The 25,277-nt window shown below is 59.0% G+C and overlaps 3 protein-coding genes and 1 long non-coding RNA gene across 8 annotated transcripts in view; 2 read left to right on the forward strand and 2 right to left on the reverse strand.

The window, feature by feature from the left end:
- Positions 1 to 25,277, reverse strand: part of SND1 (staphylococcal nuclease and tudor domain containing 1) — a 280,994-nt gene that overhangs the window by 38,170 nt on the left and 217,547 nt on the right. The gene's annotated exons all lie outside the window — the stretch shown is intronic.
- IRF5 (interferon regulatory factor 5) lies at positions 153 to 8,754 on the reverse strand. 2 transcript variants are annotated; one of them, XM_084506776.1, is made up of 8 exons: positions 8,660 to 8,754; positions 6,567 to 6,827; positions 4,908 to 5,091; positions 3,775 to 3,827; positions 3,331 to 3,673; positions 1,911 to 2,300; positions 619 to 737; positions 153 to 531 (listed from the first exon to the last, which is right to left on the reverse strand). In XM_084506776.1, exons 2-8 carry the CDS (start codon positions 6,738 to 6,740, stop codon positions 301 to 303), a joined length of 1,494 nt encoding a protein of 497 aa, XP_084362902.1. In that variant the 5' UTR covers positions 6,741 to 6,827; positions 8,660 to 8,754; the 3' UTR covers positions 153 to 300. The 2 variants fall into 2 exon arrangements, with proteins under 2 accessions (XP_084362902.1, XP_084362901.1); XM_084506775.1 differs by having other exon boundaries at positions 1,911 to 2,303.
- Positions 10,808 to 13,094, forward strand: LOC311430282. Its single transcript, XR_014688660.1, has 2 exons — positions 10,808 to 11,750; positions 12,473 to 13,094. It is a non-coding gene; the product is annotated as an uncharacterized lncRNA (long non-coding RNA).
- CALU (calumenin) lies at positions 14,434 to 24,996 on the forward strand. 4 transcript variants are annotated; one of them, XM_084497636.1, is made up of 7 exons: positions 14,434 to 14,493; positions 16,356 to 16,582; positions 19,368 to 19,561; positions 21,885 to 22,051; positions 22,139 to 22,199; positions 23,376 to 23,575; positions 23,715 to 24,996. In XM_084497636.1, the coding sequence occupies exons 2-7, from the start codon at positions 16,362 to 16,364 to the stop codon at positions 23,817 to 23,819; spliced, it is 948 nt and encodes a 315-aa protein (XP_084353762.1). In that variant the 5' UTR covers positions 14,434 to 14,493; positions 16,356 to 16,361; the 3' UTR covers positions 23,820 to 24,996. The 4 variants fall into 4 exon arrangements, with proteins under 4 accessions (XP_084353762.1, XP_084353763.1, XP_084353760.1 ...); XM_084497637.1 differs by lacking the exon at positions 19,368 to 19,561 and adding an exon at positions 19,640 to 19,833; XM_084497634.1 differs by lacking the exon at positions 14,434 to 14,493 and adding an exon at positions 15,278 to 15,490.

A 25,277-nucleotide genomic window follows, 5' to 3' on the forward strand; every position in this document is an offset into this window, starting at 1 on the left:
ATAAATTAAAAACCCGCGGCTCTGCCTGGTTCTTGGGTGCACGTGGGTGGCTGGAGGGGCGGCGGTGGCTTTTGAGCCGCGGTGTCCTTGCAGCGCTGGTGTCCCCGGAGCCATTCGCCCTGCTGGTGCTGGGTGTCCCCATCCTGGCCCCATTTTCTCGTCGTTTCTCCCCAAAACTGCCACGCTCTTGGTCCCGTGTCTCTGCTGCGGCCCGGTGGGTGCGCACAGCCCCGTCCCTGCCCCGTTGTGGTGCCAGGTGTCCCGGTGGTGGTGGCAGCGCGGGGCCGTCCCCAGGTCCCCTCACTGGGGCAGGGACCCCGGTGGCAGCGCCCAGGGACCGGGCTCCTCGGTGCTCGCCGGGGGCTGTGGCAGGCGCTGCTGGCTCTGCCAGAGCTGGTAGAGCTCCTTGAACTGCTCCACCATCCTGTCCTTCAGGTCGGGGTGCGAGATCTGCAGCGGGATGCTGTCGGCCGACCACGACAGCTCCCCCGAGAACATCTCCAGCAGCAGCCGCGCCGCCACCGGCACCACCTGCAAGAGACCCCCCCCCCCCGGTGTGTCACCCCCGGTGCTGCCACCGCTGTCACCGTCACCGCCCCGCGCCGCTCGTCCCCTCACCTGCACCGTGATCAGCTTCTTCTCCTTGGGCTTCTGGTCCGGCCACTCCTCGCCGAAGCAGAAGAAGATCTCGAAGGGGGGCGGCGTGGTGGTCTGCCCCTTCTGGAACAGGATCAGGCCTGGGGGGGGCAGGCGCCGCGGTGAGGGGGCAGCGCCGGCCCCCCTGCTGCTGCTGCTGCTGCTGCTTCTGGGTGGCAGTGCCCCTGCTGGCCTTGTCCCCATGCCACCCGGTCCCTGTGTCCCCCACGCTGGCCTGGGTCCCCCGAGGACATCCAGACCCCATCCACCAGCTGGTGGCCCCCACACCAACGTGGTGTCCCCAGTGCCAATGTGGTGTCTCCCCTGTGTCATCGCGGTGTCCCCATGTCATCGCGGTGTCCTTCCACCCCACCAGGTCCCCATGTGCTGGTTGGTGTCCCCTACCCCAACACAATGTCCCCCACCCCAAAACATTGTCCCCCACCCCAACGCATAATCCCCTACCCCAATACGTTGTCCCCTACCCCAACATGATGTCCCCCACCCCAACACGGTGTCCCCATGTCATCACGGTGTCCTTCCACCCCACCAGGTCCCCATGTACCATTTGGTGTCCCCCACCCCAACACATCATCCCTTACCCCAACAAGATGTCCCCCACCCCAATATGATGTCCCCTACCCCAACGTGATGTCCCCCACCCCAACACATCGTCCCCTACCCCAACACAATGTCCCCCACCCCAACGTGATGTCTCCCACCCCAACACAATGTCCCCATGTCATCGCGGTGTCCTTCTACCCCACCAGGTCCCCATGTCCCATTTGGCGTCCCCCACCCCAACACGATATCCCTCACCCCAACACATTGTCCCCTACCCCAACACATTGTCCCCCACCCCAATACAATGTCCCCTACCCCAACACATCGTCCCCCACCCCAAAACGATATCCCCTACCCCAACACAGTATCTCTATGTCATCACGGTGTCCCCATGTCATTGCAGTGTCCTTCCACCCCAACAGGTCCCCACGTGCTGGTTGGTGTCCCCTACCCCAATACATTGTCCCCCACCCCATCACATTGTCCCCCACCCCAATACATCATCCCCCACCCCAATACGATGTCCCCCACCCCAATATGATGTCCCCACCCCAATACAACGTCCCCTACCCCAACGCAGTGTCCCCATGCCATCGCGGTGTCCTTCCACCCCACCACGTCCCCACGTCCCATTCGGCACCCCCCACCCCAACTCAATGTCCCCCATCCCCACGGGCGACACCCCCCAACCCTTCCCCTCCCCCCCTCACCGTTGAGAAACCCCTCGAGGCTGAAGAGCTTGGTCTTCTTCTCCCTCTCGATGGGGTTGGGGCCGGCGCAGCGGGCGGCGCAGGGCCCGCTCCAGAAGACCTTGCACTGGCAGAGGCGGATGGCGTAGAGGTCCTGGCCCTGCAGCTCCAGGATGAGCCCGCGGTCGAGCACGTCCAGCAGCTGGTGGGTGTAGAAGCGCTGCTTCTCGTTGGGGATGCCGTCGGCGGCGGGGAAGCGGACCTGCTCCAGGCTGAGCGGCCCGAAAAGCTCCACCTGCTCCTGCGTGGGCTCCAGGCTGCTGTGGAAGAGGCGGCAGCCGTGGGGGTTGCTGATGGTGAGGACGCAGACCTGGCGGCCGCGGTATTGGAATTTCAGCTCCAGGTCGGTCACTGCTGGAAGGATGGGAGGGGGTTGAGATGGGGTTAACCCCAAGCCCGTGGCTGCTCAGCCCACAAACGCCCCAAATCTTTGTCTACGCACCCCGTAGCCACGCTCGGACACCCCACGGCCATGATCAACCAGCCCGTGGTCGCCCCACGGCCGTGCGCCCGATGACACCCCAGTGTCAGCCCCGTGCCCATCCACACCCAACTGCCCCAAGGCCATGTTGAGCCACCCCATGGCCTCATCTGTGTCACCCTGTTGTCATCTGCCAACCCCACAGCCATGTTCAGCCACCCCACAGCCATGACCAACCATCGCCAACCACGCCATGGCCCCCCACATCCATGTTCCCTCACTCCTTCATCACTGTCAACCCCAAAACCACGTCCAACCACCCCATGACCACCCCATGGCCATCACCAACCACCCCATGGCCCCCCACATCCATGTTCCCCCACTCTTCCATCACTGTCAACCCCAAAACCATGTCCAACCACCCCATGGTGACCCCATCCCCATCACCAACCACCCCATGGCTGTTGCCAACCATCCCATAGCCATCACCAACCACCCCATGGCCACCCTACAGCCACATCCAGCCACCCCATGGCCCCCCACATCCATGTTCCCTCACTCCTTCATCACTGTCAACCCCAAAACCACATCCAACCACCCCATGGTGACCCCATGGCCATCACCAACCACCCCGTGGTGACCCCATCCCCATCACCAACCACCCCATGGCCACCCTACAGCCACATCCAGCCACCCCATGGACCCCCACATCCATGTTCCCCCATTTTTCCATCACCATCAACCCCAAAACCACATCCAACCACCCCATGGTGACCCCATGGCCACCACCAACCACCCCATGGCCACCCTACAGCCACATCCAGCCACCCCATAGCCCCCCACATCCATGTACCCCCACTCTTCCATCACCCTCGACCCCATAACCACGTCCAACCACCCCACGGCCACCCCATGCCCATCACCACCCCCCCACGCCCACCCCCACCCACGGGTGCTCACGTGGCAGCAGGTGGGGGCTGATGAGCAGGTTGGGGACCCCGTGCTCCATGGGCGCCAGGGTGGCCGGGGCGGGGGGAACGGTGCCGGCGGCCCCGGGGGGCAATTCGGGGGCCGCCACCGCCCCCCCGGGCACGAAGGGCCCCACGGGGCAGCCGCCGCCGAAGGGGGGCTCCTCTTTGGGCCAGGGGTAGGGGGGCAGCAGGTCCCCGGCGTGGACGGGGGCGTCTGGGGGGCAGCGGGGTTGGGGGGCGGCCGGGGACGCCCCCACCTCGCCGCTGCCCCCCCACGGGGCGCCCCCCGGGGCCGGCTCAGTGTTGATGCTGAGGGACATCAGCTTCTGCAGCTGCGAGGCAGAGCGGGGGCGGTTATGGGGTGAGGGACCCCAAAAAGTGTGGGGTAGGGGGCTGTGTGTCCCCCCCACACACCCCGTTGTCCCGTAGGTACCTGGCTCACGTCCTCCTCCCCGCCGTGGCTGAAGTCGTCCCCGGTCACCCCGTCTGCGAGGGGGAGAGAGGGGAATGGGGTGCTGAGGGCTTGTGGGGTGATGGGGGGTCCCGTGGGGTGTTGGGGGTCCCGTGGGGTGCCAGGGACTTGTGGGGCAGTGAGAGCTTGTGGGGTGCTGGGGCTTGTGGGGTTATGGGGGTCCTGTGGGGTGCTGAGGACTTGTGGGGTGCTGGGGGCCCCATGGGGTGCTGGGGATTTGTGGGGTGCTGAGGGCTTGTAGGGTGCTGGGGACCCCATGGGATGCCATGGACTTGTGGGGTGCTGGGGGTCCCATGGGGTGCTGGGGACTTGTGGGGTGCTGAGGGTCCCGTGGGGTGCCAGGGACTTGTGGGGTGCTGGGGCCTTGTAGGGTGCTTGGGGTCCCATGGGGTGCTGGGGGTCCCATGGGGTGCCAGAGACTTGTGGGGTGCTGAGGACTTGTGGGGCACTGAGAGCTTGTGGGGTGCTGGGGATTTGTGGGGTTATGGGGGTCCTGTGGGGTGCTGAGGACTTGTGGGGCACTGGGGACTTGTGGGGTGCTGGGGGCCCCATGGGGTGCTGGGGATTTGTGGGGTGCTGAGGGCTTGTAGGGTGCTGGGGACCCCATGGGATGCCATGGACTTGTGGGGTGCTGGGGGTCCCGTGGGGGGCCAGAGACTTGTGGGGCATGGAGGGCTTGTGGGGTGCTGGGGATTTGTGGGGTTATAGGGGTCCTGTGGGGTGCTGAGGACTTGTGGGGCACTGGGGACTTGTGGGGTGCTGGGGGACCCATGGGGTGCCGGGGACTTGTGGGGTGCCAGATCCTTTTGGGGTGCTGGGGCATTGCAGGGTGCTGGGGCCCTATGGGACCTCTAGGAACTTGTAGGGTGCTGGGGGTCCCATGGGGTGCCAGGTCCTTTTGGGGTGTTGGGGACTTGTAGGGTGCTGGGGACTTGTAGGGTGCTGGGGGTCCCACGGGGCGCCAGATCCATTTGGGGTTCTGAATCCTTGTGGGACCCTGCAGCCCCACAAGACCCTAGAGCCCTATGGGGTGCTCAGGACTTGTGGGGCGCGGGTTGCCCCCATCTGCCGTGTCCACCCCACAGCCCCCCTACCTGCGCCGTCGGCCTCGCAGACCTCGTAGACCTTGTAGGGTTTTGGGGGGGCGTCCTTGGTGCCGTCGTAGCGCAGGCGGAACTCGCGGCTCTTGTTGAGGGCGCAGCGCAGGTTGGCCTTCCACTTAGCGGGGTCGGGCTCGTCCACCCCCTCCGTGAACTTCCCCGTCTCCGTGGCCCATGCCTGGGGTCGCGGCGAGGGAAAGGGTCACGGGTTTGGGGTCGGGGAAAGGGGTCGCTAGGGTTGGGGTCGCTAGGGAAAGGGTAACTAGGGTCGGGGAGCCGTGGAAAGGGGAGTTAGGGTCACTAGGGTTGGGGTCAGTTGGGGTAGGGTCATTAGGGTCACTGGGGTCATGGTCACTATCGAAAGGGTCATTAGGGTTAGGGTCACTGGAGTTGGGGTCAGTTGGGATAGGGTCATTAGGGTCACTGGGGTCATGGTCACCATGGAAAGGGTCATTAGGGTTAGGGTCACTGGAGTTGGGGTCAGTTGAGATAGGGTCATTAGGGTTAGGGTCACTAGAATTGGGGTCAGTTGGGATAGGGTCATTAGGGTCACTATGGATAGGGTCACTAGGGTCAGGGTCGCCATGGAAAGGGTCATTAGGGTTAGGGTCACTTGAGTTGGGGTCAGTTGGAATAGGGTCATTAGGGTCACTGGGGTCATGGTCACTATCGAAAGGGCCATTAGGGTTAGGGTCACTGGAGTTGGGGTCAGTTGGGATAGGGTCATTAGGGTCACTGGGGTCATGGTCACTACGGAAAGGGTCATTAGGGTCAGGGTCAGTTGAGTTGGGGTCAGTTGGAATAGGGTCATTAGGGTCACTGGGGAAAGGGTCATTAGGGTCAGGGTCACTAGGATCAGGGTCACCACGGAAAGGGTCATTAGGGTTAGGGTCATTTGAGTTGGGGTCAGTTGAGATACAATCATTAGGGTCACTGGGGAAATAGTCATTAGGGTCACTTGGGATAAGGTCACTTGGGATAGGCTTAGGGTCTTTCACATGGATGAGCTCATTAGGGTTAGGATCACTGATGGCCTCGTTAAGGTTAGGATCACAGATGGTCTCACTAGGGTTAGGGTCATGGATGAGCTCATTAGGGTTAGGGTCACAGATGATCTCATTAGGGTTAGGGTAAGGGTTTGTCTCATTAGGGTTGAGGTCACCATGGATGGTCTCATTAGGGTTAGGACAATGGACGGTCTCATTAGGGTTAGGGTCACAGATGGCCTCGTTAGGGTTAGGACCATGGATGGTCTCATTAGGGTTGGGTCACTGATGGTCTCATTAGGGTTAGGGTCACGGACAGTGTCATTAGGTTTAGTGTCATGGATGGTCTCAATAGGATTAGGATCACGGATGATCTCATTAGGGTTAGGGTCACAGATGATCTCACTAGGTTTAGGGTCACGGACGGTCTCATTAGGGTTAAGATCACGGATGAGCTCATTAGGGTTGGGGTCACTGATGATCTCATTAGGGTTAGGATCATTGATGAGCTCATTAGGGTTAGGGTCATGGATAGTGTCATTAGGTTTAGGGTCTCTGATGGTCCTATTAGGGTCAGGGTCACAGATGATCTCACTAGGGTTAGGGTAAGGGTTGGCCTCATTAGGGTCAGGGTCTCTGCCGGCCGTGCCGCGCGGTGCGGTCCCACCTTGAAGATGGTGCCGTCGTCCTCCTGCGGGGCGAGGTGCCGCGTGGCGTGGTGCCAGGGGATGCAGAAGAGGCGCTGCCGCCGGTCCACCCACTGCAGCCCCGGGTAGCGCTGGCTCTCCACCTGCGCCAGCAGCCACGGCTTCAGGCGCACGCGGCGCGGCGGCGCCGTCATGGCCGGTCGACGGTCACCTGCGGGCACCTCCGGTCGCCTCCGGTCACCTCTGGTCACCTCTGGTCACCTCTGGTCACTTGGGGTCACCTGGGGTCAGATGTGGTGAGATGTCATGCCCAGATGTGGTCACCCATCGCCCATGGTCACCCATCATTGCCCATGGTCACCTATCACCCATGGTCATCCATAACCCATGGTCACCCAACGCCCATGGTCACCCATCACTCATGGTCACCCATGGTCACCCATCGTCTATGGTCATCCATGACCCATGGTCACCCATCATCACCCATGGTCATCTATCACCCATGGTTACCCATTGCCCATGGTCACCCATCACCCATGGTCACCCATAACCCGTGGTCACCTATCACCCATGGTCACCCATCTCCCATGGTCACCCATCGCCCATGGTCACCCATTGTCTATGGTCATCCATGACCCATGGTCACCCATCACCCGTGGTCACCCATCACCCATGGTCATCTATCATTCATGGTCACCCATTGCCCATGGTCACCCATCGCCCATGGTCACCCATCATCCATGGTCACCTATCACCCATGGTCAACTCTGGTGACCCATCACACCCGGCCACCTCCGGGCACCCATGGGCACCCATCACCCGTGGTCACCCATCACCTATGGTCAACTGTGGTGACCCGTCATCCCCAGCCACCTCCGGGCACCCATCGCACCCAGTCGCCCACCACCCGTGGTCCCTTAGGGTGACCCATCAGCTATGGCCACCCATGGTGACCCATCACACTCCGCCATGGTCGCCTATCACCCATGGCCACCCATCACCCATGGTCACCCAACACCTACGGTCAACTGAGGTGACCCATCACACCCGGCCACCTCTGGGCACCCATGGGCACCCATGCTCATGACCACCCATCACCCATGGTCACCCAAAACCTATGGTCACCTTTGGTGACCCATCACACCTTGTCACCCATGGGCACCCATGGTCACCCAACACCCATGGGCACCCATGGTCACCCAACACCCATGGTCACCCAACACCTACGGTCAATTGAGGTGACCCATCACACCCGACCACCCATGGGCACCCACCACCCATGGCCACCCATCACCCATGGCCACCCATGGTCAACCGAGGTGACCCATCACACCTTGTCACCCATGGGCACCCATGGCCACCCATCACCCATGGCTACCCATGGGCACCCATGGGCACCCATGGTCAACCGAGGTGACCCATCACACCCACGGTCACCCATGGCCACCCACAGCCACCTCTGGGTGCCCCCCACCCCCCACGCTCACTTATGGTCCCCCACCCCACCCGCTGAACCCCCACCCATGGGCCCACCCCCCCCACACTCCCGCCCCTCCCCCACCCCAACCGAGGCGGAACCCAGGGAGGGGGGGACCCAAAAGCGGAACAAATCCCCCCAAAAGGAGAAGTGACACGGGGGGGGGGGGAGGGGGTGACATCAAGGGTGGGGGAGGGGCACAACGTGACCCCATGGAGTGGGGGGGGGAGGATGGGGGGGGGGGGGGCACGAGGATACCCCCGCATCTCCCCACCCCCACCCTAGGGTGGTGTCATGGGTGGGGGGTGGGGGGGCTTTTTACCCCTCCCCCCACCTTGGGGTGCCTTGGGGGGGGGTCCCAGGTGTGGGGGAGGGGAATTTGGGGGGTGGGGGTGGGGTGAGAGGATTTTGGGGGGGGGGGCACGGATTTTGGGGGGGGGGCAGCGGTGCGGGGGGGGCCCCACGCGTGTGCGTACGCACACGCGTGGGGCCCCCCCGCACCGCTGCCCCCCCCCAGGGGTCCTCGCCCCTCCCCCACACCCCCCTCCCCCCCAAAAATCCCCTTTTCACCCCAAAAAATCCCCCTTTCACCCCCAAAATCCCCCTCCCCTTTTTAGGACCCCCCCCAGCTCTCACCCGCGCCCCCCAGGTCCAGCCGCCGCCGCCGCCGCCTCCTCGCAGCGCTTCCGCACGGCGCGCCTCATTTGCATCTCGTTTGCATCTCATTTGCATGCGCCGCGCCCTCCCCCCCCGTCCCCCCGCCCCCTTCGGGGAAGCCCCGGGGTGGGCGTGGCCCGGCGCGTCCTCAGGCCCGGCTGTGATTGGTTGGGGGAGGGTGTGGGCGGGGCTTAAGCTGGCTAATCGCCGAAGGTGGGGCCCACCGTTGTGGCCACTTTAAGAGGCGATCCTCCCGCCCCCTCGGAGCGGGGATTGGCTGGCTTTGCCGCCTTCACTCACGCTATTGGCTGGCGCGGCTGTCAGGCAGCGCGCGCTGTTCCCGCCTTTTCCGGTTGGGGAAGCGGGCGTTGCCTAGCAACGCGGCCGCACAGGCCTGAGGCCTAGGCCTAGGCCCCGATTGATTTGTTATCGCTGGCCTTTTAATTCTTATTTTGCCGTGTTTTGTGTCGCCAGCACCGTTAGCTTGTATTATTGTTATTAATATTATATTTTATTTATATTAAATATTATTTATATTATATATGACATTATTATTTGACATTATTACCATTATATTACCATCATCTTCCTCATTAGTCTCGTTATCGTTAATTGCCCTCATCATCCTCATCATCCTCATCAGTGTCATTACCGTTACATTATTACCAGCCTCATAATCATCCTCATTAGTACCATTATCACTGCATTATTGCCCTCGTCCTCGCCATTTCCAGTATATAACTGATATCGTTATAAGAATAACTGATACCGTTATCATTATAATTACCCTCATCATCCTCAGCATTTCCCTTATCATATTACCATCATCCTCTTCATTCTCGTTATCGTTATCATATTACCATCCTCCTCCTCATTAATATTGTTATATCATCCTCCTCCTCACCGTTCTCGTTATTATTTTTATCATGATCTTCCCATCATCTTCCTCACCCTCGTTATCACTCTCATTATCGTTATCACCATCCTCCTCCTCATCCCCACTCCCATAACTGATACCGTTATTTTTTATTGATGATTACCACCATCACCATCCTTATCATTCTCGTTATCGTTATCCCATCCTCCTCCTCCTCCTCCTCACAAGTACCGTTGCCGTTCCATTCCCATCCTCACCCTTCTCCTTCCCACCATTATCACTAAATCCCCATCTTCTTCATCACCCTCCCCATCCCCACCGTCGTTAATTTTATTATATTCATGATATCATTATTAACGTCACGGTGTTGCCATCCTCACCCTCATTATCCTCATTTCTCACGATCAGTACATCATCCTCATCCTCATTATTACCGTTATATTATTATTACCGTTATATTTATTATTATTATTATTATTATTATTATTATTATTATTATTATATTACATTATTATACCGTTATATACCACCCTCCCCCCCTCCTATTATCATTTCCATTATCATTATATCACCACCCCCACCTCCCCCTGCCCACCCCCACCATTACCGTGCCCCCCTCCATCCCCCTCCCCGCGTCCCCTTCTCCGGGTTTGGGGTCCCACAGCCGTGTCCCCATGGGGTGCTCGGTGACACAAAACGTGTCACTCGGTGCCACACCGTGGCTCCTGCCATCCCCCACAGCCCACCCAGGACTCGCCCCAAAGGGGGGTCCCGCGGTGCAGCCCCCCCGGGTGCCCCCATCCCCGTGTGCGGGTGGCCTGGGGGGCACCCCACAACCCACACGGGGTGGCTCGGGGCTGGGTACAGCCACATTTCGGGGGCTCTCCCCTCACCCCAATGGGACACTGGGGGGGATTTGGGGGGGCACATGCCGGGCGTTCTTCCACCCCCCCCCAAAGCGCTGCTGGCCCGCGCCGCCCCCGCGCCGAGCGGCCGTGGCTTTTTATGGGCAGAACGCGGCTGTTTGCAGCTTCCTGGCCTCTAACATCATCCGCGGCACCCGGCGCGTTGCTGACCCCGGGGACCCTGCCGGGCCCCACCAGGAGCAGCAGCAGCAGAAATGAGCGATTTTGAACAAAAACGGTGAAAACGGAGCGGAGTTGGAGCGCCGCCGGACTGGGATTAATCTCAGACCCCCCCCCCCCTTGCTCGCTGATAGAGCTCGAGGTTCCTGCTTGGAGGGACGGAGGCACGGGGTGGGCTGGGGAGGGTGCCCCCACCCCACAGCCATCCCCGTCCTCATTAGTGCCCGAGCGGCAGCGAGCCTCCCAGCAAAATTCTCCAATTTTGGCTAAAAATCTGCTGGTGGAGGCGAGATTTCCTTTCGCCCGATTTCAGCCTCCAAAAATCGGGGTGGCGTTCACCTCCGTAGGGAAATGGGAGCTGTGGGAAGCCGTGGGCCCAAAGGGGGCTCGTCCCCGCGCCCCTTCCAGATAACGTCAGGAGCGAGACGAGAGCTGAGGGGGGAGGAAACGTCCCCAGGCAGCGCCGCCGAACGGATCAGGAATGCGTTTCGGATCAGAAACCCTGAAACGGGGAAATTGGAGGCAGGGCGGGGGGTTGCACCTCATGCACATGGCGGGCAGGGTACCCAGCTGCAGCGTGTCAACGTTTTTATGGGGCTCTGAGAGGCTGGGAGAATTAAAAAAAAATAAAAAGAATGGATGAAAATGGTCCGAGCCGTGGAGAAAACGGCTTTTATGAGGTGCTTAGAGCCAGCGCTTCGTTAGCTCATCGCGGAGGAGACGTGACTTGGATCCTGCACCTCTGCAGGGGGGAAACGGGAGGGTCCTGCAAGCAGGGGGGGACATCGTAACAGCGAGGAGTGATGGGGACAGAGAAAAAAGCTGAGATTGTGGCTGTCAGTGGCTTTGTGGGGACGGTCGGAGCAAGCTCAGAGTCCCTGGACACTCGCATCTGAGCTCGTGCTTGGATGGATCCGGGTGGAGATTGGTATCAGGGTGGAAAGCAGAGGGCACCCTGCCCTCCTCGGAGGGGTCAGTGTGGAGAACGAGCCCTTCCTGCCAAAAAAAACCTACAGGAGGAGCCTCGAATCGCCGCTCCCTTCTCCCTGCTGTGGGTCTCTGCTGGACGCAGGCAGGATTCCAGCACGGAGCCGGGGCTGAGTCACGGGTAAAACCTCGCTGCTGGCACCCCGAGGCCTCTCGTTGAGTTTGGGGCCGTGCCGGGGTTGCTGCTCCATGTGGGACCCCGCTGGGATGTGCTGCAGGTGCCGGGGCTCCTCGCTTCTCTGTCCCCGTTCTTCGGGGCAGGATCTCGCGGCGTGTTCCCGGCACTCGGGGGGGGGCTTATCAGCAGCCGGGCGGTATCAGCAGCTTCCCCTTCCAGCCTTTAAATCCGGTTTTATAACAATGCCAGCGTCTCCGGACCAGAAAGGAAGGGGAAAAAAACAACAAAAAAAGCAAAAAAAAAAACCCACAAAAAACAACTTTCCAGTCTCCCTGTGTGTAAAGGAAAGTTTGAAAGCACAAACGTTATAAAGTTTTTAAACTGCGCAGACAGCCCCCCCTTTCATTCAAAAATAAAATAAAATAAATCTTTTGTTTAAAAGATCATTTTTTTTTTAAATAAATCAGTTTTTTTCCTGATTTTTAAACTCTGCCCACAGCCCTCTGATAAGGCACCCGCTGCACCACACGCACAACATCTCACACCACCCATGACTGGAAAGAGCGACCTCGTTTTAACCGCGGTTCCTTTATTATCTCCTGGTATCAGCCCTACAGAGATTAAAAAAAAAAAAAAAAACACGAGAAGACAAAGCGCTATTTTTTTTTTCAAGCGACTTTCACATACGTTTTTATTTATTTATTTATTTATTTATTTTTTCCCAGCTCGTGAGCGAACAGTTGGGGCGAGCTGCGAAATGTCAGCTGGCCGGGGCAGGCTGCGGAATTGCTCCCCGTGACACAAAGAGGGGGGAATGGTCTCGTCTTACTGCAAGCATCCAGCGCGAGCATCTGCCACGGAGCCCAGCGAGAAAGGCTCCCGGAGGGGACGATTCCTCTGACCTAATTTAGGCATTTACTCCAGGAGGGGATGAATCACGCCCTGGAAGTGCCTATTTCTTTCCAGTGACTACAGCGGGAGTCTAGACGGCCAGCGCAGATGTGGACGCGTGCACCTCATCCGACGGGATTGCGACCTGACCTCAGCGATAGCGCTATTTGGCCGGGGCTCGGCGGCGAGCTGATGTGTCATGATACGCTGAGGCAGCGAGGAATTAAATAGCAACATGATGCTGCTCCGGGGCGGCCGAGTAAAATGGATGAGCGGCGTGGGGCTCGGGTAACGCGCAGCATTCCCTGCCGGTGGCATCACCCCGTGCCACGCCGCGCTAACATCACGCAGCGGTTTTAGTCCCAAACGTGTAAAATTGTCTCGGTGTCATCGCTCTGCCACGGCACGGGCTGGTGACTTGCAGAAAATAGACTCCACCATCAATAAGATTGTAAAGTTGGTGTGTTTATTCAGCACGGGGGTAGCCCCGCCGACGTCGTGCCTGCCCGACGCGGCAACTTGCCATGGTTATGTGCAGAAAGGAGTCACGTCCGCGTGAGGTTTCACAATACGGCTATACATATGCATGACCTGTCCCCGATTTGTATTAAAATTAGTTCCAGGAGTCATTTCCATCAGCCTGCCTTGTGTAGTGGCTCCTGGCGGGGGGTGATGAAGGCTGGGGACTCTTCCTCATCTCCACCCATTGACCTCTTGACTCCGTCATGCTCTTACCAAGGGACTGACCTTGGTAAGAGTCCCAAAACTTCTTACTTTAATTAATTTACACAATTGTTTAGTCAAGACAGGGAGCATCTGCTGCTTTGTGGAATGGGGTGGGGACACTTTGGGGACGCCTGACACTTTGGGGTGGGGAACGTCCCAGTTTGTAGGATGGGGAGCATCCCCCACATTTTGGGATGGATGACACCTCCTGCTTTGTGGGGTGGGGAGCATCCTCTACGTTTTAGGCTGAGTAAAATCCCCTTTATTGTGTGACAGGGAGCATCCTCCTCAGCTCCATCTGCTGAGATTCTCCTCACTCTTAGCTGGAGCCGGGTGATCTACGAGGTCTGACCCAACCCCAGCAGTTCCATCACCGTGTAATTTTGGGGTTTTAGGGGATTTAGGGTTATAAACTTTGGAGAAGCCACATATTGGTGACAGACTTCGCCCCGTGAGGCGGGCGGGCGCCATCTTGGCCATCGCCTCCTCTCACCCCACAGGCACTGCCCGGGTTGTGAGGGGACAAAACGCCCTCAGAACGCCTCCACCACCCCACTGCCAGAGCGCTGGCGGCCATAAGCACCTCAGCGGGGCGAGGAAGGCTGAAAAAAGGCGGCGGCGGCGCCCCCAAAACCCCCTCAGCGCCCCTCAAAATGGCGCCACCGCCCCCCTCAAAATGGCGCCGCCCTGGCGGCCGCCGCCTGCCTCTTCCCGCCCTTTCCCGCACCACGTGACCACCACCCCCCACCCTCAGCCCCTCTCTCTCTCCCCCTCCCCACCCTCGCCGCGCATGCGCGGTGGCGGAGCGGGGCTGGGGGGGCGTGGCCGGCGGCCGGCGCGCGCTTGAGGACGTGGCGCTTTGTAGCCAATCAGCGCCCTCATCCCGCGCGGGTGGGGCGGGGCTTCGGAGGGAGGGGGCGTGGCCGGGAAGAGAAGGCGGAGAGAAGGGCGGGGCCGAGCGTGACGGACGGCGAGGTGGACCAATAGCCGCGCCGCGCGTGGCGGCGGCGGGGAAGGAGCGGCGCTCTGATTGGCCAGGGGCGGGGGGGGAAGGCCGAGCGGCGTGGCGCGGCGCCCACTTCCGGTCGGAGGAGCGGGAGGGGAGAGCGGGCGGCGGCGGCACCGGCGGGTAACGGAGGGGGGCGGGGGGGGAACGGGGGGAGATGGGGGGGGGCTGAGGGGGTCGGGGGGCGGTCACGTGGCGGGGGGGGAGCGGTCACGTGGCGGCGGGGGCCTGGTCACGGCCCCGGGGCCTGGTCCTGGGTCTGGGGCCTGGCGTTGCCATGGCAACGGGGGGGGGGGCGCTCGGTAACGGGGCTGGGAGGGGGCTCCCGGTGCTGGTTTTGGGGTGAAATGAGGGGGTTTTGGGTGAGATGAGAGGATTTGGGGTGAAATGAGAGGAGTTTGGGGTGAGATGAGAGGATTTGGGGTGAGATGAGAAGAGTTTGGGGTGAGATGAGAAGAGTTTGGGGTGAGATGAGGGGGTTTGGGGTGAGATGAGAGGAGTTTGGGGTGAGATGAGAGGGTTTGGGGTGAGATGAGGGGGTCTTGGGGTGAGATGAGGGGGTTTGGGGTGAGATGAGGGGGTTTGGGGTGAGATGAGAGGAGTTTGGGGTGAGATGAGAGGAGTTTGGGGTGAGATGAGAGGAGTTTGGGGTGAGATGAGAGGAGTTTGGGGTGAGATGAAAGGGTTTGGGGTGAGATGAAAGGGTTTGGGGTGAGATGAAAGGGTTTGGGGTGAGATGAGAGGGCTTTGGGGTGAAATGAGAGGGCTTTGGGGTGAAATGAGAGGGCTTTGGGGTGAAATGAGAGGGTTTGGGGTGAAATGAGAGGGTTTGGGGTGAAATGAGAGGAGTTTGGGGTGAAATGAAAGGATTTTGGGTGAAATGAGGGGGTTTGGGGGTGAAATGAGAGGGTTTTGGGGAGAGATGAGAGGATTTGGGGTGAAATTAAAGACTTTAGGAGGTTGTGGGGGTCACCGGGCCTGCCCCGGGGCCCCCTTGGGCTGCCCTGAGTGGGCCCTGAGCCTCTACCCCCCCCCCCTCGGTCCATGTGTCCGTCCGTCCGTCCTCTGCCCCCTCTGTTTGTCTTGGCTGCCCTCGTGCCCGCCTCGGTCACTGGCAAAGGTCGGGGCCTTGGAAGGGAACCGTGGATGGGGGGGGGCACCAGAGGGGGTCTGGGGGCAGGTTCTGCACCTGGGGGGGGTCTGGGGTTGCGAGAGGCCCCCCCAGGGATGTGGTTATGGCGGTGGTGGAGGTGAGGAAGGGTTTTGGGGTGGTTTTTTGGGGTCCCAAGAGGGCAGAGGCAGGAGCAGGGCTTGGTGATCCCCTGCTCTGCCCTCCTCAGGAGCCCTGGGGCCCAGCAGGGGGATGTGGGGCTGGGGGAGGGGGTCCGGGGGGGGGTCCATGAGGATGATGAAGGGCTGGAGAGCCTCTGCTATAGGGGCAGGCTGAGGGGGGGGCTCTGGGGAGCCCTCCTGTACCTAAAGGGGGCTGGTAAAAGGATGGAGAAGGGCTCTTTGCTCGGGTAGGGAGCTGTAGGACGAGGGGGGGGTGGTCTTAAGATGAAAAAGGGGAGATTTGGATCAGAGTTTTGAGGAAATCCTTCACTTTAAGGGTGGTGGGACCCTGGGACGGGCTGCCCGGAGGAGCTGGGGGTGCTCAGGACCAGGGGCTCTTCCACCCCTGATGGTTCTGGGACTCCATGGCTGTCTCACCCAGGGGCTCATCAAGCACCACTAATTAGCTAACGAGGCAGGGGGAGGCCTGGGGGCTCTGTGTCTTCGAGGACAGCCCCCCCCCTTTTACCACTAACCACGAACAGAAGGATTTGGGCACCGCTTTTACCACTAATTACGACCCAGCACCGCTTTTACCACTAATTACCACCCAAACGAGCCGGGGGATGACTCCCAGCACCCCAGGGTGGCCCCGGGGCCTTGCTCAACCCCCCCCCCACGACCCATTAACCCCCCCCCTTCGTGCCCCACAGGTCACCATGAGCACCCAGCAGCTCCTCCTGTGCCTGTCCCTCTGGGCTGCCTGCGTGGGGGCCAAACCCACGGAGAAAAAGGAGCGGGTGCACCACGAGGCCCAGCTGAGCGACAAGGTGCACGACGACGCCCAGAGCTTCGACTACGACCACGACGCCTTCCTGGGAGCCGACGAGGCCAAAACTTTCGACCAGCTGACGCCGGAGGAGAGCAAGGAGAGGCTGGGGTAAGGGAAAAAAAAAAAAAAATCAAAAAACGCCCCCGAAAAAGGGGGGACGTGGCGCTCGGGGGGGAGGGGGCGGCCCCCAAGTAGAGCGTTTGGAGCGCTCGTGGGGGTGCTGAGCTCTTCCTGCTGCTCCCTGCCCCAAAAACACCCCCCAGGACCCCCAAATTCACCCCCCAAAGTCAGAGGAAGCCCCCCCAGGACCCCCAAATCCCCCGTCCATAGCCGGCGCTGCGCGACGCACGTGCCCAACCCCCCCCCCAGCTCCCAAAAACCCAGCGTTTCTTTCCCAATTAACTCTAAAATTAACCTCGGTGCCTCTCCTCCCGCTGCCACCTGCCTCTCCCCGGGCAGCTGCCGCCGCAGTTGTTCCCCTTTTGGCTCGGGAAAGGGGCCCCGACCTCCCTGGCAGCCCCCCCAAAAAAAAAAAACCGAGGCCGTTCCCACGTGGGGAAGCATGGAGCCAACCCCCTTGGGCTCCCTCCGCCCCGTTCTACTCCGGTTTTTTTTTGTTTTTTTGTTTTTTGGGGGGGAGTTTGGGAAGTTTGGGAGCGGGGAATGGTCCCAGGGGGAGGGGCAGGGCCGTGCTGGCTGCCCTCCCCCCTGGCTGTTGTTTTGCTAACCCCGCGGTGCCTCCCTGGCTGAGTTTCTCTGCTGGAAACGTTGCCAGCGGGGCCCGGCCCGGGGCACGGGGACCTCGTAACGGGGCTGCTCCGAGCTAATTAACCAAAATGAGTTTGTTTTGCTAATCAGGAGCCCTGCCCTGCTCGCCGTGGCGCTCCCCAAAACCCCCCCGGGACCCCAAATGGGTGCTCTGCCCCCTGCTCCCTGCCCCTAAGCCCCCCAGCACCGGCTGTGGGCACCCCCTGCGTGGTTCCCACGCCCCATTTTCACAAAAAATGTCCCCGTTTTCGCAAAAAAAGCTCCCCCTTTTCGCAAAAAAAGCTCCCCCTTTTCGCAAAAAAGCTCCCCCTTTTCGCAAAAAAGCTCCCCATTTTCACAGAAAGCTCCCCATTTTCGCAAAAAGCTCCCCATTTTCGCAAAAAACGTCCCCCTTTTCACAAAAACACTCCCCCTTTTCACGAAAAAGCTCCCCATTTTCACAAAAACACTCCCCCTTTTCACGAAAAACCTCCCCATTTTCGCAAAAACCTCCCCATTTTCACAAAAACCCTCCCCATTTCCACACTTTGCCCCCCAGGAGCCACGAGGGTCCGGGGCTGTGCTCCTTGAAGCCCCCCCAAGTGGGGCTGGAGGTGGCTCTGCACGGAGGCACCACGGTGCTGGGTGCCCCGGACCCCGATTTCACCCCGGGGTGCACGGGGGGGTGGGCGTGGGCTGCTTGGCGGCCCCCCAGGGAGCCCCAAAATTCGCCTGGCATCGTGTTTCTGCGTCCAGCCGCGCCCTGGATCCCTCCAGGAGGAGCTGGGAGCGCTCAAAACCCTCTCGCCCCATCCCTTTGCTGGCTTTGGGGTGTTTGGAGCAGGTGGGGGCACGGGGCTGGCTTTAAATCGAAGCCCCCCGGGGTGGGGGGAGATAAATGTGGGGTGATGACAGCGCCCGGCCCCGCTCCCACCTGCCGCATTCCTCGCGGGGCTGCCGCGGCTCTGCTCCCTCCCCGGGGGCTGTTTTGGGGTGGGGGCTGCCCTGTGGGGCAGAAAATCCCCCCCCCGTGGGGTCCTTGGGGGCTGCGAGCTCACGGAGCTACCCCAAAAATGGGGAAAAAAGGGCTGGAAAGTGCTTTTATTCCCTCAGGGGTTTTATTCCTTGGGGTTTTATTCCTTGGGGTTTTATCCCCCCAAGGCTTTATTTCTCGGGGTTTTGCCCCCAGGGGTCTTATTCCTCCAGGGTTTATTCCTTGTGGGTTTTATTCCTCGGGGGTTTATCCCCTGGGATTTTTATTCCTCATGGGTTTTATTCCCTGGGGTTTTACCCCCCGGGGTTTTATTCCTTGGGGTTTTATTCCTCCAGGGGTTTTATTCCTTGGGGTTTTATCCCCCAGGGGTCTTATTCCTCCTGGGTTTATTCCTTGTGGGTTTTATTCCCCAGAGGTTTTATTCCTCGTGGGTTTATTCCCTGGGGTTTTATTCCTTGGGGTTTTGCCCCCAGGGGTCTTATTCCTCCAGGGTTTATTCCTTGTGGGTTTTATTCCTCGGGGGTTTATTCCTTGGGGTTTTATCCCCCAGGAGTCTTATTCCTTGTGGGTTTATTCCCTGGGGATTTATTCCTCGTGGGTTTATTCCCTGGAGTTTTATCCCCTAGGGGTCTTATTCCACGGGGATTTTATTCCTTGGGGTCTTATCCCCCTGGGGTTTTATTCCTTGGGGTTTTATTCCTCGGGGTTTTGTCCCCCTGGGGTCTTACTCATCTAGGGTTTATTCCCTGGGGTTTTATTCCTTGGGGTTTTATCCCCCCAGGGATTTTATTCCTTGGGGGTTTATCCCCCCGGGGTTTTATGCCTTGGGGTTTTATCCCCCAGGGGTCTTACTCCTCATGGGATTTATTCCTCAGGGATTTTATTCCTTGGGGGTTTATCCCCCAGGGGTCTTATTCCTCGGGGGTTTATTCCTTGGGGTTTTATTCCCCGGGGATTTTATTCCCTGGGATTTTATCCCTCGGGGTTTTATCCCCCGTGGATCCCGAGGGCCCCAGCCCTGTTTTGGGATCCGGCAGCACAGGAGGTGAGATCCTCACTCCCCCCCCTCTCAATGAGGCCCCGACGGTGGGACCCACCCCTCCTCCCCTTTCCCCTTAACCTGCGCCGGCTTTTTCTCTGCGTTCCCCACAGAAAGATTGTAAGTAAGATAGACGAAGACAAAGACGGGTTGGTAACGGTGGAAGAGCTCAAAGCCTGGATTAAATTTGCCCAAAAACGCTGGATTTACGAGGATGTAGAGCGGCAGTGGAAGGGGCACGACCTCAATGAGGACGGCCTCGTTTCCTGGGAGGAATATAAAAATGCCACCTACGGCTACATCCTAGGTAGGTGGGAGCGCCGCGGCGCTGAGCCAGGGCTTGAAACATCTTTTTTTTTGTGCTTTTTTTTTGTTTTTTTCGTAGAGTGATTGTAGATAAGATAGACACGGATAAGGATGGGTTGGTGACGGAGGGGGAGCTGCGAGCCTGGATTAAGAAAGCCCAGAAGAAATACGTGTATGAGAGTGTCGAACGCCAGTGGCAGGAGTTCGACCTGAACCAAGATGGATTTATCTCCTGGGATGAGTACAGAAACGTGACTTATGGCACCTACCTCGGTAAGGGGCCCCCGGGGGGGGGCTGACCCCGCTGCTGGGCCCCGCTCCATAAAGCAGAGAGCCCCCCCGACCCCAAAAAACAACCCCCAAAACCCGCCTCCCCCTCCACCACCACCACCACCACCGCCAGGGTGTGTGGGGTGAGCCCGGCTCCTTCCCTCAGCCTCGTTTTTTTTTTTTGGGAAAAACCCCAAAGTCTCCCAGATTTTGGGGCGGGGGAGCCCTCTGCTTTATCGATGCGCTTGGTTGGGTAAAGCTGCCCCCCCCCAACCTGCGGGGACCCCGATCCCTTCCTCAGCCCTACAAAAAACAAAAAAAAGGGGTCGGGATCCCCGCTGCCCCCCCCCCCCCCGGCTCCGGGTTCTGCCCAGCTTTTGGGTTCTTCTCGGGGTCCTGCCCACGGAGCTGGGGGATTTTTATTGATTTTTATTTATTTTTATTTATGGGGGGGCGCAGGGAGGAGCTGTGCTGGGGAGCTGCCCCCCCCCTCGCTGCGTGGACATATATGGCCCGGCTCGGCGGCACGAAATCAAAGCTCAATTGGCTAAATATTGCCAAAGATAGTCAAATGCAGCACGCTGCCCCCCCCCCAGCTCATCCATCTTCCCCCAAGCTGCTTCAGCTCAGGGATTTTGAGCCCCGAGCTCGCTCTGCTCTGCCCTAAAAACCCAGGTGCCCCCCCCCCCGAGCCCACCCCACAAAACCCCCTCTGGTTTTGGAGACCCCCGGCAAAATAAGAGACCTCGTGCGGGGAGGGAGAGCTGTGGGAGGCTGGCACGGCCGCTTTCCGAGCTCCCAAAAACTCAGCAAAACTCAACAAAAAAAGGGGTTGAAGGGCTGCGGGTGCGGGAATCCTAAAAACGATCCCAAAAAGAGAAAGAAAAAGAAATTAAAAAATTAAAAAAAGGAGCACGGGCGCTGCTCGCTCCCGCTGCAAGGACGGCTTCTGCCCTCGTCCCCCATCTACCAGAAACCATCCTCCTCCTCCTCCTCCTGCTGCTGCTGCTTCTCCTCCTCCTGCTTTTTCTTCTTCTCCTCCTCCTCCTCCTCCTCCTCTCCCCTGGCAGCAGCAGCCCTGGGAACGCCCGCGCAGGGCTTGACGCGGGGCCAAGGCACGGCCGAGCCCGGAATCGCCTCGGGAGCCCGTCTCACATCCCTGCCGTCCTCCAGGAGAGCGGGACGGATCCCCACGAGCTTCATTTTAGGGCAGCGACCTCTCAAAAACCCCTTTAAGCAAAAAAATAACGCATTTAGGTCGCTGCTCAGCACCAAAACCTTCGGGTCCCAGAGCCCGAAGCGCTCTCGCTGCCCTTCCACTCGGCCATCGGGGCCAGCTCCAAGCTTCCCCTCCTCCTTTTGGGGCCCTTCCTGCCCCATACAACGCTCCCCTTGTGCCATAGCCGCCTCGCTCTGCTCCTTTTTGCCCCATTTCTGCTCTTTTTTCCCCCCCCTCAGTGTCTCACAGCCCCCCAGGGGGCCCGCTGGTGGCCCAAGGACCCCGACCCGGCTCGGGGCCACTCCGTGAGGCCAGCTCCGAGCAGGAGGAGCCGAGGATTAGTTGTGCCTTGGGGGTGCCTGGAAATAAACCCTCCCCCCGGCTATATTTAACACCCCCCTGGCCCCCCCCCAGCTTCCTAATCCCCAGCCTTTTGTCCGGGGCTGTAAACGGAGCCCGGCCGCCCGCCGGCCTTTTTTTAGCCTGGCTCTCACCTCCTCTCAGCCTCCCCCCTTTGGTGTTGTCCTCTACCCGTACCCGCTGCTGGAGGGGGGTGCAGACAGACAGACAGACGGACAAAGCCAGCGCCCCGCCTGCTCCCAGCACAGCTCCTCCCTTTGCCCGTTTTCCTCCAAAAACACCCCAAAAAAAAAACAACAACAACAAAAAAAACCCCCACGCTCCGTGGTGCGCAGCACCCTCGCCGGGCCGCTTGCAGCTCCTCCTCCTCCTCGCAGCTTAGGGCGTCACGGTTAATTGGTGTGGTGCTTAACGAGCCTGGCGGTTAATTAGCGTGGTTAACGAGCCGGGCTGAAGCTCTCCTTTCTCCCCCCAGATGACCCCGACCCCGACGACGGCTTCAACTACAAGCAGATGATGGTGAGGGACGAGCGGCGCTTCAAGAAGGCCGACAGGGACGGCGACCTGACGGCCACCAAGGAGGAGTTCACCGCCTTCCTGCACCCCGAGGAGTACGACTACATGAAGGACATCGTGGTGCAGGTGGGCGCACCCCACCGGGACCTGGGGGGGCTTCCCCTGTACCCACCCGCCCCACCCCGTTGGCCATAAACCCGCTCCTTCTTGCAGGAGACCATGGAGGACATCGATAAGAACGGGGACGGCTTCATCGACCTGGAGGAGTACATCGGTGAGGCAGAACGGGGTGACGTTGCACCACGGGGGGGTGTTTAGGGTGGGTTTTGGGATGAAATTCTTCACCAAAAGGGTTGGGAGGCTGCCCAAGGGGGTGGTGGAGTCACCCCAACCCTGGGGTGTTTATAAAATGTGTAAGATTGCGAGTTTTTAGAGTTACTGGGTTAGTGGAGGACTTGGGTTGGACTTGATGATTTGAAGGGCTCTTCCAACCTCGAAATTGTGCGATTCTGTGAGGCCGGGCCCCAGACAGAAGGGAACATCTGCTCCTGCTCGCTGCGCCCGCCAACTGCCCGGCCTCCCAGCCCGACAGCTGCTCCAGCACCCATACCCAAACCGGGGGGGGGCGAGGAGCACACGGCTCCAAAATCAACTCAAAAATCAACGCAAAAATCAACTCAACTCAAAAATCAATTCAAAAACCAACTCAAAAATCAAATCAATTCAGAAATCAATTCAAAAATCAACTCAAAAAAACCAACTCAATTCAAAACTAAACACAAAAATCAACTTAAAAATCGCTCAAAAATCAACTCAAAAACAACTCAAATCTATTCAAAAATCACTCAAAAATCAACTCAAAAAACAGCTCAACTCAAAAATCATCTCAAAAATCAATTCAAAAATCAACTTAAAAATCAACTCAATTCAAAAATCAATTCAAAAATTAACTCAAAAAACAACTCAATTCAAAAATCACTCAAGTCAACTCAAAAAACAACTCAAAAATCAACGCAAAAATCATCTCAAAAATCAACTCAATTCAAAAATCAATTCAAAAACCAACTAAAAAATCAACTCAATTCAAAAATCAATTCAAAAATCATCTAAAAAATCAACTCAACTCAAAAATCAACGCAAAAATTATCTCAAAAATCAACTCAATTCAAAGATCACTCAAAAATCAATGCAAAATCAACTCAATTCAAAGATCACTCAAAAATCAACTCAACTCAAAAATCAATTCAAAAATCAACTCAAAAAATCAACTCAACTCAAAAATCAATGCAAAAATCACTCAAAAATCAACTCAAAAAACAACTCAACTCAAAAATCAACGCAAAAATTAACTCAAAAATCACCTCAGGGGGAGCCGCCCGCCCCCAGGACGTTTTTTGGGGTGGGACGCGATGAAATTAGGGGCTCTGACTGTCACCCCCTTGCCCCGCAGGTGACATGTACAGCCACGACGGCGACACCGACGAGCCCGAGTGGGTGAAGACGGAGAGGGAGCAGTTCGTGGAGTTCCGGGACAAAAACCGCGACGGCAAAATGGACAAAGAGGAGACCAAGGACTGGATCCTGCCCTCGGACTACGACCACGCCGAGGCGGAGGCGCGGCACCTCGTCTACGAGTCCGACCAGAACAAGGTGGGGACAGCACCTCCTTTTTTTTTTTTCGGGGGGGTGGGGGGGCTTTTTGGGGTGCCCGGACCCCCAGAGCATCACCTTTTGGGGTTATTTTGGGTTTTTTTCCCCCCCTCGGTGACCTCTGCTCCCCTCTCCGCAGGACGGGAAGCTCACCAAGGAGGAGATCGTGGAGAAATACGACCTGTTCGTGGGGAGCCAGGCCACGGACTTCGGGGAGGCCTTGGTGCGGCACGACGAGTTTTGAGGGCTGGACAGAGCAGAGCCGTTTCTGAACATAATTTATTTTTTACACTTTCTGGATTATCACGAGAAACATGTCTTTTTTTTTGTTGTTGTTTTTTGTTTTTTTTTTTCGCTACTGAGACTGTGATTTCAGGCTAGGAGGTGAAAACGGAATCTCTCACCCGTCCTTTTTTGTTTTTTTTTTTTGTTTTTTTCTCCTTTTTTTTCCCCCAGAGGAGCGTGGGGAGGACTCGGCTGCCTCCCCTTCCCACCCACCGTGGTTTTTTTTCTTTTTTTAAGATTTCATGTTGATTTGACGACCCTAACGAGCTCCCTTTTTGATTTTCCTATCGCTCCCGCGGCACGCCAAGAACGCGCGGCCCCGGAGCTCGCGGCGCCGAGGGCTTCCCCTCCGCCCTCCCTCCCCCTTTATTTTTTTATTTTTTTCTCCCCCCTTTTTCTCATTTTTTTACATCCTTTAGCTGCAACAGCGGGGGAAGGAAGGAAGGAAAGGAAAGGAAAGGAGGAACACCAAAACCCCAACGCCGAGCTCCGGGACGCCGCGAGGAGAGGCACCACCGGGCTCCCCGGACTCGTGACTGCTCCCCGCGCCTCCGGGGCCACCCCCGTCCTCTTCCTCGCCCCGTTGGGCTCCGTTGGGACCCCAAAATCGCCGTGCCCGTGGCCGTGGCTCCTCGCCCGCCCTCCTGGCAGCCCTTCAGAGCCCGCTGCCGCCGCTCCTAGTAAGGCAAGCGATCCGGGCGCTGCTCCGGGCTTGGTGTGTGGGGGGGGGGGAAGGGAAAAGAGGCCTCCCCCCTGCCTCCTCTGCACGCCCAGCGCCGCTCCAAGTGCCTTCAGCGGGGCCGTGGGCTTGGGGGGGCGCAGCGTGGAGCCCCCCCCCCGTAAAGGTTTGGGGTCGGTTTCCTCCTCCTTGCGGCGGCTCAGCCCCGGGGGGGGGGGGCTGCGCGTTGTGTACTCCTCGTCTGCTCTCTCATGTAACCCCCCCCCCCGAAATAACACTTTTTGATATATCCCCAACCCCTGAGGCCTGGAGGAAACTCCTTCTGTGTTTGGGGGGGGGTTCAGAGCCCTCTGTGCCCCCCCCCCCCACCCTAAAACCCGGGGATTTCCCCCCCCCAAACTCCGGCGGAGCGCGGCCGCCGGCGTCCGGCTGCCAATAAAAGCGTTTCCATCCCGGCCCTGCTCTCGCTGCGCCCTCACCGGGGTTTTTTTTGGGGTGAGGGGGGGGTTGTGTGCCCCCACCCCGAGCCATTTTAGCCCCCAACCAGTCCGTTTTGGCCGGCCCCATAGCGCGGTGGGGCTGTGGGGTGCGGGGCTGGTGCGGTAATTGGGAGGTGGTGGGAGTAGGGGGTGGGGAGGGGGCTGGGGGGCTGGGATGGGGCCGTGGTCACGCTCCTGCCCCATAGATGGGGGTTCTGGGTGACCCCAGCCCCACAGGTGGGCTCTCAGCCCCATAGAT

This window comes from Aythya ferina (genome assembly GCF_964211825.1).
Source record: "Aythya ferina genome assembly, chromosome: 1".
In the NCBI taxonomy this organism is placed as follows: Eukaryota; Metazoa; Chordata; class Aves; order Anseriformes; family Anatidae; genus Aythya; species Aythya ferina.